The sequence below is a fragment of the Saccostrea echinata genome, unplaced genomic scaffold, assembly GCF_033153115.1.
Source record: "Saccostrea echinata isolate AGI-Se365-2 ecotype Australia unplaced genomic scaffold, CSIRO_AGI_Sech_v1 ptg000012l, whole genome shotgun sequence".
Classification (NCBI taxonomy): domain Eukaryota; kingdom Metazoa; phylum Mollusca; class Bivalvia; order Ostreida; family Ostreidae; genus Saccostrea; species Saccostrea echinata.
The window spans coordinates 3,389,532-3,406,207 of record NW_026889761.1 but is presented as its reverse complement, the minus strand read 5'-3'; the positions used below and the strand labels follow the sequence as shown (position 1 = coordinate 3,406,207).

The following is a 16,676-nucleotide window of genomic DNA, read 5'->3' as shown; positions in this document are numbered from 1 at the left end:
CATACCTTATACAGGAGCAGCCCAGTCTTGAGATAACCTCAGCAGGCTGGGAGATACACTCCACCAGGATGTTGTACAATTGTTTCAGCATCAGCTCCACAGATTGGGAAACCCTTGTGGATGTACCTGTGTCAGTGTTTGATTGTGTCTTAAATATTATAGAAATCTGACTTTTACACAAACAAAGAGAGATACCTAGGCCTCAACTTTGCAGATGACAGAACACGTGTTTATTTATATATACACAAGTACCTGTACATATAAACCCTACAACACTCTTTGGTAAACAATAAGTAACAGTTTCCATCTGAGGGATATTTTCTTCTCAAAATAATTCTGAATGTAAATTTTTGTCCTCATCCCACTTATTCCTGGTTCTAAATAGATTTTACCTGAGAACTTGTGCACCAGTTCCACTACCAAGTCTGTACACAGGCCACAGCATTGCTTAAAGTTGTTAGCCCCCCAGTCCCAATATCCAAGCTTACGGCTTCCCTCTCGTAACCAAGACTGAATCATCGGTAGAAGGAGACTGTTTACACAAAATAGGGCAAACTCAGCACCTACAATATAGAAACAAAACTGGACTGCCAAAATAGGGCAAACTCAGCACCTACAATATAGCAACAAAACTGGACTGCCAAAATAGGGCAAACTCAGCACCTACAATATAGCAACAAAACTGGACTGCCAAAATAGGGCAAACTCAGCACCTATAATATAGCAACAAAACTGGACTGCCAAAATAGGGCAAACTCAGCACCTATAATATAGCAACAAAACTGGACTGCCAAAATAGGGCAAACTCAGCACCTACAATATAGCAATAAAACTGGATTGCCAATTGAGACATTATGTCTCAATATTAATATTTAATGTAGTTGCAGATATTGTTAAACTATAGGCAGAGGAAACTTAAATTGACTAGAAATCTTACCAGGAACATCTGCTGTGGCCTTGAGCAGCTCAAACAACATCTCGAGCGTCTCGGGTTGATACGATTTAGGACAAGATGAGACAGCACTTGCCAGTCCTTCTAACAACAGGAACAAGACATGTAGGATCCCCGTACTGTTGTCTATAGCATCCAATGAACCAAAAGAACTCGCGGGATTGTCTGAAGCGCCCCCTGGCTGTCTCTGTAAGAGTCTCAGAGCGGCACATCTCTCACAGTGACCAGCAGAATCACCAGGGTGACCCCCCTCATTGGGGGGACATTGCTGTGTATCCTCCTCCTCATTGTCCGTCTTGTTATTTGACTTAATGTCACTCTGCAAAGTAATCACACCTGAATCCACAGAATTCAGACTGTCTGTTCCGCCCTCATCCAGGTGAGGGATATTGTCTGGTGGCTCAGGTTTCAGGGCTGGGTCTTCCCTTTGACCGACTGTTGATTGTGACAATTCGGCTACACAACTCTGACAGCGCTGTTGACTGACTTCATCATAGTGCTGGATAAAATCTCCCATGTTCATATGAGGTAGACTGGAGTCAACAAACATGTGAGTAGGAGTGGTCTGGATCCTGTAAATGTTTAAAGGCAAGCTCAAAGTCAATCATTCTTAATTATTTAGGGCTGAATGTTTGGAAACAGTACAAATACTGCCAAAACCACCAAAGCATAAAAAAAATCAAAACTGTGCAGTTAATACATGTATGTACCTGAATTTTCCAACTATATGCCAATTTCAAATCAAACATTTGTAAAATTTTGATGCAGTTTGTCTTACATATACATGTACATGTATGTCTGTAGTAACGTTTTTTTCATAAATTTTCATGGAGTTGAACATTCCTAATAGAATTTTTCACTCATACTCGAGAAGTCATGGTCACCTAAGAATCACAAACTTCACCTCGGACTACAACTCTGGACTCATTTGACATGTATTTTATGAATCTGTCTTAACTATCACACTTCAAGAAGCTTGTCTATTAGTTGCACAGGAGTAAAAAGGCATAACATGTTCACAGGAGTAAAGAAGATTATTTTTATAGACTAGGAATAATAAAGCATCTTAAATACAAGATCAGCTTACATGTAATTCCACCATTGAAACACAAATATCACATTACATAAGATTTTCACTGTCTGGGGACATGAAATTCAACATTTTATTTTTCCTCTAAACATCGAGTGACATTGGCTCAGTCATTTCAGAGAAGAAACCGAGACTGTTCAAAAATTGAATCATGAAATCAACATAAAACAGATTGTTAAGGGACTCAGGTGACCAAATAATGACAACATTTGCCCTTTCTCACCTTTTTGCACAGTTGAACACAGGACATGCTGGCATTTTCCACATTGTTTGTAAGATCTGGGAACATCTCTTTAAATAGCCTAGGGCTGGAATACACAAGTTCTCTCCCCCTGATTCTCCCATTACAAAGTCACTTCCTGAGTCTGAGTCCTCCCCACTCGAGTTGTCAAACTCACCTGATGTCACAGAAAAAATACAAAATTGATAATTCTAAAAGAAATCTGCAGTACTGTATAATTTTTTTCTCATTTACATTATAGTTATATAGTTCAACACAGATACAATGAATTGCCAGGGATGTCTGAAATTACTCCATTTTATCTGCTATAATTCATAATAAAAAATTAATCATTTATTTTAAAAAATTTTCTAGTACTGGATGAATAAATATTTAAATTCAATTCAATTCCAGAATTCACAATCTGTGTCTGTAATAAATGTTTATCCAAGAAAATATGTTATTCTTTATTACAAACCTGGTCCCCTGATGTACTTGAGAAGACACAGAATACAATCTACTGTCGCGTTGGCAAACACCAGGACATTATCTGTACTAAGGTAGACCTCGAATACGTCCAGCACCGCAGCCACATGTCTCTGCCTAGCATCGTTAACTTCCTCGTTAGTTGTGTACTCGATCTTCACAGCTCGTAAAGCTCCAAACAATGGTCGCCAACCAGACTTAATGTCAGCTGTACAGGCCTCCACTAACTCACAGATAGAGCATACAATCTACAAAGATAGAAAAAAATGATACAGATAGAGCACATGATCTACCAAGGCTCAACATTAATGTTTGTCCGATTGTCCCTGAATGTCCAGTTCATTTTGTGATCTGACAAGTCAATCTAAAGACACTCTTGTCCGATTGGACAAGTTCTTTTTTTTACCATTACAAAATATTATAAAAATGAAAGCAAAATCCCAGCTTAATTCACTCTATAACAAAATGCAAAACTGAAGTAAGGCCTTTAATTCACACCTCACTTGATGTTGTTAAAGAAGAGGTTACAGACTGTGTTACTGTATTTTATATCATTTAATAATTAAACAAATCTTTGTAAGTCAAAATTTTTCATAACTATTTCATTCGTGAATTTTCCCCCCACTTTTTTCATATTTGAGTCAGAGTTGGACAAGTAAGCAAACTGCCAAGTAAAATTTGTTGGCAACTAGTCCGATGGACAAGTGGATATTTTAGTTAATGTTGAGCCCCATAGTTGCCAACCTATTTCGTCACGTTACACCCGATTTTTCGACCCATAACCCAATTTTTATGACACGGTGGTCATGCTTTTCACTCGATTTTTGCTGAGCAAACCAAAACTATCCCGACTTGTGAATTATCTTAATTGTTTATTATGTATAAATCTGGAGATAAAAATTATCTTCAAAATCAAGATTTGAACAGGGATGTTTAATGGTCCCTTATTTGAATACTTTTAAAATTAGCTCAAATTTCTCTTGTTCTTCCAAACAGAGATGCAGATACTGAAAGGGCTTTCAGTATTTAAAAAGAAAAATTTACAATTACTTCAGGTCAATACTTTGAAATGAAACCTTCAATGCCCTATTATCACATCAATAAATTAAATTCATGAAATATTCAAATTTTTGCCATTTTAAGTTTCAAAACTTCTTTTCAAAAAAATAATTCTGAATACACAAATGCTTAATATTGTATATATATGCAATATGAAATATTATATAACCATGGTGAATACATTCTGAATATCGTTACGCATTATGATCAAATTTTTTTACTTTCCAAAGAGGGCCATGACCCTCTATTACATGCTGGAGGTTGGCAAGTATGTTGCACCCTGTCTACATAGATAGAGCACAGATACTACATAGATACAACAAAATGATATAAATATGTATACCTAGATAGAGCATAAATCTACATAGAACAACGTATCATGTCACAATCTACAAAAAGCAAATTGTCTGATCTTTTACTGTTCAGAATGTGTCAACTGACAACAGGTAATTACAGGTATTAACAAAATTACATCTCTTTCAGGGACTTCCTGTGTATAAGACAACTGTATATACATGTATAACCCATTCAAACTTTTCCTTTACAAAGATGCTAAATCAAAGTAATCATACCTGGTCCTGTACATCCCCATCACAGACTTCAAGGCATAACATGTTCTCAAATGGCTTACAAAGCAGCTCATTGACGTGGAAGTAGGCCAATTCTGGGCGGTCACTCAGCATGGCCAAAATAAAGTCATGGACACAAGTCACTGCCATTTTGGACACAATCCTGTCCTTGTGACCGGCCGACTACAGAAAAATGGTATTAAGTTCAGTCTTCAGTAGGACCTAATTCTACCTGTCATCTTTCAGGAAAAGTTTTATTTTAAGAAATTATTAGAAAATGAATCTTCAAGATACTCCAGAATATTGAACATTTGTTAATTTTACTTTCTTGTTATCAACAAAACAATTCATTAAAAAAAGTGGAGGAATGTGAAAAAAAATCTTGCAAACCTCAACCAGATGTGGAGATACAACACTCCAAGTCCTCATGAGGTGAAGTAGGGGGCGGTCACTATGTACGACCTTCATCAGCACCTCTTGAAGACGATACAAATGGAGGGAATTTGGGGGTAACTGTGACTCCCTGGACCCTCCCTCCCAGGGCACCTGCTGTGTCAGGCTGAACAGCTGGTGCTGACTGGAATCACACAGCTCAGACAGGAAGTCCAGCAGAGCCTGTAGATTCAGCTGATTGGCTGCCTCCTCAAACAGTCTGACATTTAAAATATAAAAATTTCATTAAAACATTAAATGGTATGAAATTTCTACTGTAACAGTGTATATGTACTTTTCAACATATGCATTTGTTAGGGGAAAAAATTAACCTATTCATGTTAAGTCATATAATTAAAAGTCAAGTTCTCCAGATAGCACACAATGAAGGGGACTGGCCAAGACAATTTACTTATCTTCTTCCTAGTGAGCTTACAAAGAGTTTTTAAGGAGTTGGCAGTTTCATTACCGGTACCTATCAATTTTCTGAGACAGACCACACAAAGCCTTTGAGGGCTGGGCAGTTTCATTACTTATCCACTTCCTTGGAGAGCGCTCAATGAGCTTTTGAGGATTTGGCAGATTTATTACCTGTCCACTTCCTGAGAGAGCCCACACATAGCCTTTGAGGGCTGGGCAGTTTTATTACCTGTCCACTTCCTGAGAGAGCGCTCAATGAGCTTTTGAGGATTTGGCAGATTTATTACCTGTCCACTTCCTGAGAGAGCCCACACAGAGCCTTTGAGGACTGGGCAGCATTCAGTACACCTCCCCCCGTGATTGACCTCTCCCACCCAGACTCAATCCCACTCTGTCTGATCAGCTCTGTGATGTTAATCCGTGGTGCTACTGGCACCGCTGCAGTGGTGGACATGCTGTACAACTCTGGTTCATCTATGTAATTACTGCAAAAATACAGGTTTATAAAATCGTAGATATTTCTGATTCACAAGGCATGTATATAATAAATGTAAATAATCCCAGCTGTACACAGTCTTACATGTTTTCTTGATTCTCAGAATCTACTGCTGTCTCCTGTTGTAGTTTGGGGAGATTGGAATGGTTGTTACCCATACTGAAGTAAGTGTGCTCCAACTCAGATATAAAAGCACAGCATCTACAACAAAAATTCAACCTTAAAATAACAGAAACAACCATCCCACTTGACTTTGCACAAAATCTGCATTAATATGTACAAACAGGTAGACTTTAGATATATATATATATATAAAGTCAACTTGATCTAATAAAAGTTTTCTTGGTCATGGTTGTGCATTTTATGGTTACCTTGGTAATATGTTGCTTCGTACCTGAACAAATGTTTCCAGCAATCAGCAGAGTGGCTTCCCATCTCTAGCCCTGTCGTCATGACAACATCCATACTCAGGACATGAGATGCATGAAGCTTGACAAGTTTTGGTTTGTGTGATGTAGGTTTGTTGAGAGACTTCCGTTCTAGGACAGGACTTCTCTGTGTGTCCAGAGTGACACAGGACGTACTGGCCAACTGACAAAACACAGCCCCACAATACTCCTGTAAACCTGGTAGAGATCACAGAAATTAATGCTGATATTAAGTAATTCTATGTAATGACATACACATTAAAAAAGTTTTGAGAAAAATATCTTTGTGTTCTAACAGCAAATTCTGTTACTGATAACTCCTGACTGTGGCCCTATCCTAAGACCATCTGGTTGGGCTTGCATACCACTTTCATTGACTATGGTCCTGCTACATGTATTTTTATTAAGGAGAATTCTTCTATATATCCTCCCAATTGAACTTTGACCCCCTTTGGTTGCCTCACCCAAGCACCAGAGTCAATTATTTCTATACTCAAACAGGAAGCTTTCATACATTCTTAGTTTTCGTTTTTTTTAATAAACGTGAACGTCCTTCATCCAAGTATAGTAAAGTTTTACTAAAATTGATGTAGTGATCTAAAGATGAAGACAAAAGTAGGAATAGTTTTATGCAAGACACACATTATACAGTTATTGACTGGGTATGAGGGCAACATATGACTTGTTGGACCTGAAGGTGAAAATGTTGCCCGAGGCCGCATGCCAAGGGCAACATTTTTCACCTTCAGGTCCAACAAATCATATGTTGCCCAAATCCCAGTTTATAACTGTTTTGTTATACCCTTCACTTAAGAACACTAAAATTAAAACCTTTAAACAGATTTACTCATATAATTAAACAATTTTTTTATAAGTAATATTTTGGCTTTTTGAATAAAAAGGACAACAACAAAGAATGAAAAAAAAAAATCATTAAATTATTATAACACAGAAATTATTTATCACAAAACATTATTTTTCCCTTGAGCCATCTTTGAAATAGCATACGTGGTAACTCTTGAAACTTCGAATCAGCTATTTCCATGTCACCAATATTGAATGATGACTAATTGTATGTGACGTAGCAGTGACGTTGCGGTCTAACAATTCTTATGTTGGACTGAGAGACCAGTCAACAATGAAATAGTTAGACCGATGAAAAAAAGATTTACTTTGTTGGACTTTTTATTTGTAATAAATATAGAGAAAGATATTTATAAGGGTATAACAAATTGGAAGTAAGATGTCAGATCTAAACTAGTCCTTTTCTAGTGTAAATAAGATATCAGATACTATACTAGTCTTTACTTAGTGTAAATAAGAAGTCAGATATCTACACTAGTCCTTACCTAGTGTAAATAACATGTCACATAATACACTAGTCCTTACCCAGTGCACAGCAGAGCTTTGCTGCCCTCTGTAGTCCATTAAGACTGGTACAGATGGCTTCCCTTGCCCTCAGGCTCTCTTCCTTGGCTCCCTCTGTCCCCAGGAGTAGTCCCAGGCTGCTAGAGATCCCACAAGATGATTTCCCGTTAAGTAGTACTGACAGAACATCTAGGATACTGTCCCAGCACTTAGACAAGACATGGCGTGCAAACATTCTCCCTGTCAACAGTAAACCAGTATAATTACCCAAATCTGATAAAGTAAAATCACGATTGAGCTTATCTGTCTTAAATTACCTAAACAAAAACATAGAAATGAGACTTTGGTATCTCGAACATGGATATCTCAAATACCATGGACATGTCGAAGTGATTGAGAAGTCCACGTATTTCTTAAGTATTTTACCCTCGATATCTCGAACCCTCGGATATCTCGAAGTTTTATCTCGGTCCCATTGAGTTCAAGATAACAAGGTTTGACTGTACCTGGAAAATCAATAACCTTTCTAAAGGCAGAAGTTATATATAGGTAGCATACTATGTGGTATTCAGGCAGAAGTTACATATAGGTAGCATACTATGTGGTATTCAAAATATCGCATCCTAATTTACATGTACCTACACATAATCTTGGAGGATAATAGTAATGAATGGTCTACCTTTATAAGAGTTTAATTTCATTTTCATGTATAACAACAAAATTAAGGTCAACATCTTTGCAAAACACAAACTAAAAGTATATGTACAACAAAGACACTGTATATTGTACACCTTGAAGAAAATCAAGTACTTGGCATGTATTTTGTACTGACCTGATTTAACTGTACCTGGTGTATATTCTGTACAAACCTGATTTGACCTGGTATATATTCTACTGACCTGATTTGATTGTACTAGGTGTGTACTCTGTATTGACCTGATTTGACTGTACCTGGTGTGTACTCTGTACTGACCTGATTTGACTGTACTAGGTGTGCATTCTGTACTGACCTGATTTGACTGTACCTGGTGTGTACTCTGTACTGATCTTATTTGACTGTACCTGGTGTGTACTCTGTACTGACCTGATCTGACTGTACTAGGTGTATATTATGTACTGACCTGATTTGACTGTACCTGGTGTGTACTCTGTATTGACCTGATCTGACTGTACCTGATGTGTACTCTGTACTGACCTGATTTGACTGTACCTGATGTGTACTCTGTACTGACTTGTTTTGACTGTACATGGTGTGTACTCTGTACTGACCTGATTTGACTGTACTAGGTGTATATTCTGTACTGACCTGATTTGACTGTACCTGGTGTGTACTCTGTACTGACCTGATTTGACTGTACTAGGTGTGTACTCTGTACTGACCTGATTTGACTGTACTAGGTGTATATTATGTACTGACCTGATTTGACTATACCTGGTGTATATTCTGTACTGACCTGATTTGACTGTACCTGGTGTATATTCTGTACCGACCTGATTTGACTGTACCTGGTGCATATTATGTACAGACCTGATTTGACTGTACCTGATGTATATTATGTACAGACCTGATTTGACTGTACCTGATGGGTATTCTGTACTGACCTGATTTGACTGTACCTGATGTGTATGCTGTACTGACCTGATTTGACTGTACCAGGTGTGTACTCTGTACTAACCTGATCTGACTGTACTAGGTGTATATTCTGTACTGACCTGATTTGATGAGGCTGTCTTTGTTATCTATTTCATCCTCTGTTTGTACAGATGAAAAGCTGCTGAGGAACTGGCCTCCCTTCTCATGATTCCCAAGACCATCTATGTCTACAGAACAAATATTTGTCCTTGTATCAGAAAGAATTTAGAAGTCAGGTGCACCAGTTGTTCTTAAAAGAAGCATAGATGTAATGCTTGCTTCATAAAATAAGGAGATAAAGCACCCAAGCTAATACTCCATTGCACGATACAAATTGGGAGCAGAGCAAACACGGACCTCCAAAAACATCAGAGGTGGGATCAGGTGCCATGGAGGAGTGAGCATCCCCATCGACCTATGTGCTCCTTGTCATTATTGGGTAAACAGAAAAATCCTTAGAAATTTCAATGTGTAAATAATCGCCTAACAATTCAAATGAAACATGTCAGTCAGCATTTGACCTTATGATAGATTGCATTTGCTGATAATAGTGATGGGAATCAGTAAGAATTTCATAATAGATGATTGGGCTACTGTAACTAAATAATTATCAATTATAATCGGACATTTACAAAGTCTGTCGACTTAGTTTATTAAATGGTAAGAATGGGTGAATAACTACTTTCTGTGGTGGACCAGCTGTAGTTAGAATAATCTAACTGTCTTGGGACAAGCCCTAGTCCTAGTCCGTAGGACAATATCATTTAAACAATAGAACATTTTATCTAGTCCAGTTGGTTCTTCCTTCATTTTGTAGAATCCAAAGTATGTCCATCCCGGGAATGAGCGTTGTTACCCGGGTATAACTATAATGTCTGTTCATTTGCACCATTATGATACACAAATAAGTTAATAGACAAGTCATGGCTGGTATATTTGGCTTAAAACCTATTGCGCTTGTAAAATAAAAAAAAATAATTCAATTAATTGGAATAAAAATTTTGTAATCGAACGCTTGAATTGACTGATTTTCGATTTTAATCGCTGATTGGAACACCACTAGCTGATAAGGTCATTGTATTTGCATGTTACATGATTTACACACTTTGCGAATTAATAAAACAAGCAAATAACCAAATGAACATGATATTTGATCTAAGACAAACATCATTCAATACAGTAGGACACTTACCCTCCCGTATCACTTACACTAATCAGGGGTAATTTACTAAATGTGGATTTAGGACACTAACCCTTGATTGAGTTGATGAAGGGTGATTTACTGTATGTTGATTAAGACACTACTTACCTTTGAGGAAGTTGATGAGGGGTGATGTTGAAGTCGTTGATACATTCTGTAAAAGGTTTCTCCTAGTCAGCTGATGGTAGACTTCTCTTAGCCAGGCCGGAGAAAGGAAGAGTAACAGTCCACACCCCAACACAGAGTCCACAAAATCCTTCTACAATATATGGCATTAAATGTATTGTTGTTGAGTATGCAGTTTATTGCACAAGTGTTACAGGATTTTTTTTTTTTTCATATTTTCAGAAGTGTGATGCAAAAGTCCTGTCCCAGAAGTGAAATAAATTCCACATCCAACTAAAAAAACATTGAATTTTCTGTTTGTTACAATTTTTTGGTTTTTCTTTTGCTGTCATTTCGTGATGTCACAGCTGAGCAGTTGTGAGACATTTTAGCGAGGAGATTGTGAGACTGAAAATTGTAAACATGGATTTTAGCAACAATTTGTGGAAACCTTGGCAGTTTTAGTCGGTGTCAGGATGATTTATTTACTTAGCTCACTATCTATAGGGAATTTATTCTTTGTAACACTCTTCATAAAGGGCAGGAAAGTCTTGAATTCTGCCACAGTTTTTGTATTTTCACAGTGAAATTCTGTCTTGTGAAAAATCATTTTATTCAAGGACTAAATTAACATTATTTCACAGTTGAAAATGTATAATACATAATTTCTCTTTTATGGTTTACTCCTTTTATAGTTATATTGACCTCTGTAATACTTGAACAGCCTGTCCTGTTGTAGTATCCTGACGTAGACAGTTGTAAACATAAATGTAATGAACTAACACTGGCTACATACACTCCATCAGCATTCAGGATGGCCATGTGACTTTCACTTTCACTTTGTGACTGAGTATCATATAATGCTGGAAAATAACCACTTCAGTATCAACTCTGAGTTACTATAAAACATCAAATAACAATCTTGATATAAATTTGAGTCTTATACATGTATTATTGTAATGCTGCTCCTAATTTCTCAGTAAATGATCATTAAAATTTGAACCTAAATTAATTAAACTATTATATTAGATTCAAACATATCATCATTATCTCATTTTGTTACAACATAAAGATAATATATTAATCCTCTCACCTGTGCAGAACTCTCACCTCTAAAGAACTCTCACCTTGATAGATCTCTCACCTGTACAGAACTCTCACCTGTACAGAACTCCCACCTCTATAGAACTCTCACCTGTACAGAACTCTCACCTGTACAGAATTCTCACCTCTATAGAATCCACCTCTATAGAACTCACACCTGTACACCTCTCACCTGTACAGAACTCTCACCTGTACAGAACTCTCACCTCAACAAAAATCTGTACAGAACTCTCACCTGTACAGAACTCTCACCTCTATAGAACTCTCACCTGTATAGAACTCTCACCTCTATAGAACTCTCACCTGTCAGTGTACAGAACTCTCACCTCTATAGAACTCTCATCTGTACAGAACTCTCACCTCTATAGAACTCTCACCTCTATAGAACTCTCACCTGTACAGAACTCTCACCTTTAAAGAACTCTCATCTGTACAGAACTCTCACCTGTACAGAACTCTCACCTGTACAGTCTGAGAACTCTCACCTCTAAAGAACTCTCATCTGTACAGAACTCTCACCTCTATAGAACTCTCACCTATATAGAACTCTCAACTGTACAGACCTCTCACCTGTACAGAACTCTCACCTCTACACAACTCTCACCTGTACAGAACTCTCACCTGTACAGAACTCTCACCTGTACAGAACTCTCACCTCTATAGAACTCTCACCTCTATAGAACTCTCACCTGTACAGAACTCTCACCTGTACAAAACTCTTACCTGTACAGTACCTGTATAGAAGTCTCACTTGTACAGAACTCTCACCTGTACAGCATTAATATTCTCACCTGTACAGAACTCTCACCTGTACAGCATTAACATTCTCACCTGTACAGAACTCTCACCTGTACAGCATTAATATTCTCACCTGTACAGAACTCTCACCTGTACAGCATTAACATTCTCACCTGTACAGAACTCAGCAGCAAACTGCTGCAGTGCTTCATCAACTTCTGTCACTTCTAACATCTGTTCCAGCCTCGGTACAAACATCTCCAGTTTCCTTACAAACTCCTGGGCGTTCTGTTTCTCCAGTTCCTCCATATTCCTCCCTAATCTGTTGTACTGTTTCTTGATTTCCTCCCTGATTCTATATTCTGTGTTGGAGTGATCTCCCTTGATGATCCCTTGACTTTCTTTTTTCTCCAAGTTGTTCTTTTGGAATACATCAATCTCTTGGATGTCAGTTTCTCCATCAGTTTCCTGGCAACAAGAGGAAACACTGCTGTGACAGGACACACCTAAGGTAGAAAAATATACACAGGGGACATAGTTCATTTCTTACTCCTTGAGATCTATTCCTTACAATATTCTATCCCAGTGGTTTAGACAGAAAATTTAAAATATTTCTTTGAGCTCTATACATCACATACCAGTCACACATACTAAACAAATGTTATGATGAGTCTGCAGGATTAAGGGTGTTATAGAATAATATAAAACAGAATTTTTATTTTAAAACCTTGTACTATGGGATATTTTGATGATTTAAATGAATTCCTCCCCATGCTCTGAACATCTAGGACTTACTATATACATGTATTTAAGGAATAACTGTCTAATTTTTTTGATTCATGATGTGATCAATCAAGTGGCTTGCGTGATAATTTGCATAAACGTCGAAGGCGTTTATGCATAAAATTATCACGCAAGCCAATCCATTGATCATCGTCATGAATCCAAAAAATCTGACAGTTATTCCTTATATTTACATTCTCCTGATTCTGCAAATTCCCGTGCTAATAGCCCCGCTTCTGTCTCTATTTGTCCCGCCCCACACGTGATTTTTTTTAACCGCGCCTATCGATGAACCAGTAGATTTATGTAGAAATAAAGTATTTTTACAATTTGTAATTTTATCTCGGACAAAGACATTGGAAATGTAAATATATGGACATCAAAAATACCAATCACAGACTGTTCAACCAGAGAAAATAAATATAAATTACTCTATACAGATTGTGTACTCACATGTATCTTACTTTTTTATCTCACCCTTTTCACAGAGAATCTGGTAAATCTTGGTCAATTAAGATCAAAGATGATACTCTACCCTTTATCTCATATATATGATATGATACCCTCCCCTTCATCTTACTTGTTTCTGAGAGGGTTCTGTAGAATTTGGCCATGCTTCTTTGGAGGTTGGGGGTGATACCCTCTCCCTTACAGGTCAGTTCAAGGGCTCCCAGCATCTCCTCCACACAGGTAACACTGGTAACACAGACTGCCAGGTCATTACAATTACAACACTCTTCTAGCGAGTCAACAATCCTACACAGAAATACAAGTACTTAGTGAGTCCACAATCCTACACAGAAATACAAGTACTTAGTGAGTCCACAATCCTACACAGAATTACAAGTACTTAGTGAGTCCACAATCCTACACAGAAATACAACTACTTAGTGAGTCCACAGTCCTACACAGAATTACAAGTACTTAATGAGTCCACAATCCTACACAGAAATACAAGTACTTAGAGAGTCCACAATCCTACACAGATATACAAATACTTAGTGAGTCCACAATCCTACACAGATATACAAGTACTTAGTGAGTCCTCAATCCTACACAGATATACAAGTACTTAGTGAGTCCACAATCCCATACAGAAATACAAGTACTTAGAGAGTCCACAATCCTACACAGATATACAAATACTTAGTGAGTCCACAATCCTACACAGATATACAAGTACTTAGTGAGTGCACAATCCAACACAAATATACAAGTACTTAGTGAGTCCACAATCCTACACAGATATACAAGTACTTAGTGAGTCCACAATCCTACACAGATATACAAGTACTTAGTGAGTCCTCAATCCAACACAAATATACAAGTACTTAGTGAGTCCACAATCCTACACAGATACACAAGTACTTAGTTAGTCCACAATCCTACACAGATATACAAGTACTTAGTGAGTCCACAGTCCTACACAGAATTACAAGTACTTAATGAGTCCACAATCCTACACAGAAATACAACTACTTAGAGAGTCCACAATCCTACACAGATATACAAATACTTAGTGAGTCCACAATCCTACACAGATATACAAGTACTTAGTGAGTCCTCAATCCTACACAGATATACAAGTACTTAGTGAGTCCACAATCCCATACAGAAATACAAGTACTTAGAGAGTCCACAATCCTACACAGATATACAAATACTTAGTGAGTCCACAATCCTACACAGATATACAAGTACTTAGTGAGTGCACAATCCAACACAAATATACAAGTACTTAGTGAGTCCACAATCCTACACAGATATACAAGTACTTAGTGAGTCCACAATCCTACACAGATATACAAGTACTTAGTGAGTCCTCAATCCAACACAAATATACAAGTACTTAGTGAGTCCACAATCCTACACAGATACACAAGTACTTAGTTAGTCCACAATCCTACACAGATATACAAGTACTTAGTGAGTCCACAATCCTACACAGATATACAAGTACTAAGTGAGTCCACAATCCTATACAGATATACAAGTACTTAGCGAGTCCACAATCCTACACAGAATTACAAGTACTTAATGAGTCCACAATCCTATACAGAAATACAAGTACTTAGACCAATCGTGTAGAATCGTTCATGTAATGTGTGTGATCATTCGTGTAACATGCAAGCGCGTATCAGACTCAATCGTTTGCAGTTTTAATGTGCGTGATCGTGAGTTAAGAAATGTTGAAATTTCGTTTTGTAAGTTTTTATCGGAATGTTATTTGTTACACAAGCATTTCGCTTGTCTGTTTTTTTTTTCAATCCAGATAAATGAAGCGCGATTTACATAATTGAAAGCAGAACAAACTAATTATCGCTTGGAAATAAGCAATAAGGTAAGTCGTACAATATTGAGTTCTTGTCAATTTGCTTGATTTTTTGTGATAAACCGTACTTAGATGTTTACGGATTTTTTTCTCTGATGTTAATTATGTTTACTGCTGATTATGGTCAAGATATTTTTAAAATCAATATATCAAAAATAGATATTTTTACAAATAAATAAATAAACAATTCTCAATGATTACATAAATATTTAGTCGGCGAATGTACATGCACACAACATGATTGTCGGGGTTTCGTTTATCAGTGTTTATCTCTGGAGCTTACTTTTAATTATTTTTATAATTTCTGCAAATAAATGATTTGTAAAATAATTGTTGACTTTAGAGATTCACAACTGGAAACATGGATATAACTTATAATTTAATTCATTTTCATGCCATTTTTTTTTTTTCAAACTTATCACTTTCTGCATATTATGAAATCCAATTCAATTAAAACTCACGGTCCACCTACATGTACATCTTCTGATAGAACAAAAAAAAATCAGTTTTCTTAAGTCGATTTGTAATCTAAAATAATTAATAAGCCTTACATGTATTTAGTTCCAGAAATATCCATTTCTATTTTTGTCTCATTTTTCAAATGAAGAATCGTGCAACATCGTGTAACATGTAGAATCATGTGCGTGAAGGATCGTTTGTGTAACAGATTTTATCCTGCGTTAATCCTGCAGAATCGTTCGTGTAATGTGATCGTTTGTGTAAGTTGTCAACAATAACGTTGCAGCCACTGTACTTAGTGAGTCCACAATTCTACACAGAAATACAAGTACTTAGTGAGTCCACAATCCTACACAGATATACAAGTACTTAATGATTCCAAAATCCTATATAGAAATACAAGTACTTAGTGAGTCCACAATCCTACACAAATATAAAAGTACTTAGTGAGTCCACAATCCTACACAGAAATACAAGTACTTAGTGAGTCCACAATCCTACACAAATATAAAAGTACTTAGTGAGTCCACAATCCTACACAGAAATACAAGTACTTAGTGAGTCCACAATCCTACACAAATATACAAGTACTTAGTGAGTCCACAATCCTACACAGAAATACAAGTACTTAGTGAGTCCACAATCCTACACAGATATACAAGTACTTAGTGAGTCCTCAATCCTACACAGAAATACAACTACTTAGTGAGTCCACAATTCTTTACAGATATACAAGTACTTAGTGAGTCCACAATCCTACACAGATATACAAGTACTTAGTGAGTCCACAATCCTACACAG

The 16,676-nt window shown here is 37.0% G+C and overlaps 1 protein-coding gene across 1 annotated transcript in view; it reads right to left on the bottom strand.

The window, feature by feature from the left end:
• The window catches only part of LOC133185198 (brefeldin A-inhibited guanine nucleotide-exchange protein 3-like), a 38,706-nt gene that overhangs the window by 17,706 nt on the left and 4,324 nt on the right, over positions 1-16,676 (bottom strand). Inside the window, exons 11-26 of the mRNA XM_061320290.1 lie at positions 13,665-13,840; positions 12,475-12,807; positions 11,165-11,322; positions 10,463-10,613; positions 9,234-9,341; positions 7,542-7,760; positions 6,119-6,350; positions 5,809-5,925; positions 5,516-5,713; positions 4,767-5,028; positions 4,380-4,559; positions 2,741-2,996; positions 2,266-2,440; positions 938-1,524; positions 393-563; positions 6-126 (exon numbers count right to left, since the gene is read on the bottom strand). Of these exons, the coding sequence (XP_061176274.1) occupies positions 6-126; positions 393-563; positions 938-1,524; positions 2,266-2,440; positions 2,741-2,996; positions 4,380-4,559; positions 4,767-5,028; positions 5,516-5,713; positions 5,809-5,925; positions 6,119-6,350; positions 7,542-7,760; positions 9,234-9,341; positions 10,463-10,613; positions 11,165-11,322; positions 12,475-12,807; positions 13,665-13,840 (3,444 nt within the window). The remainder of the gene's footprint in view (positions 1-5; positions 127-392; positions 564-937; positions 1,525-2,265; positions 2,441-2,740; positions 2,997-4,379; positions 4,560-4,766; positions 5,029-5,515; positions 5,714-5,808; positions 5,926-6,118; positions 6,351-7,541; positions 7,761-9,233; positions 9,342-10,462; positions 10,614-11,164; positions 11,323-12,474; positions 12,808-13,664; positions 13,841-16,676) is intronic.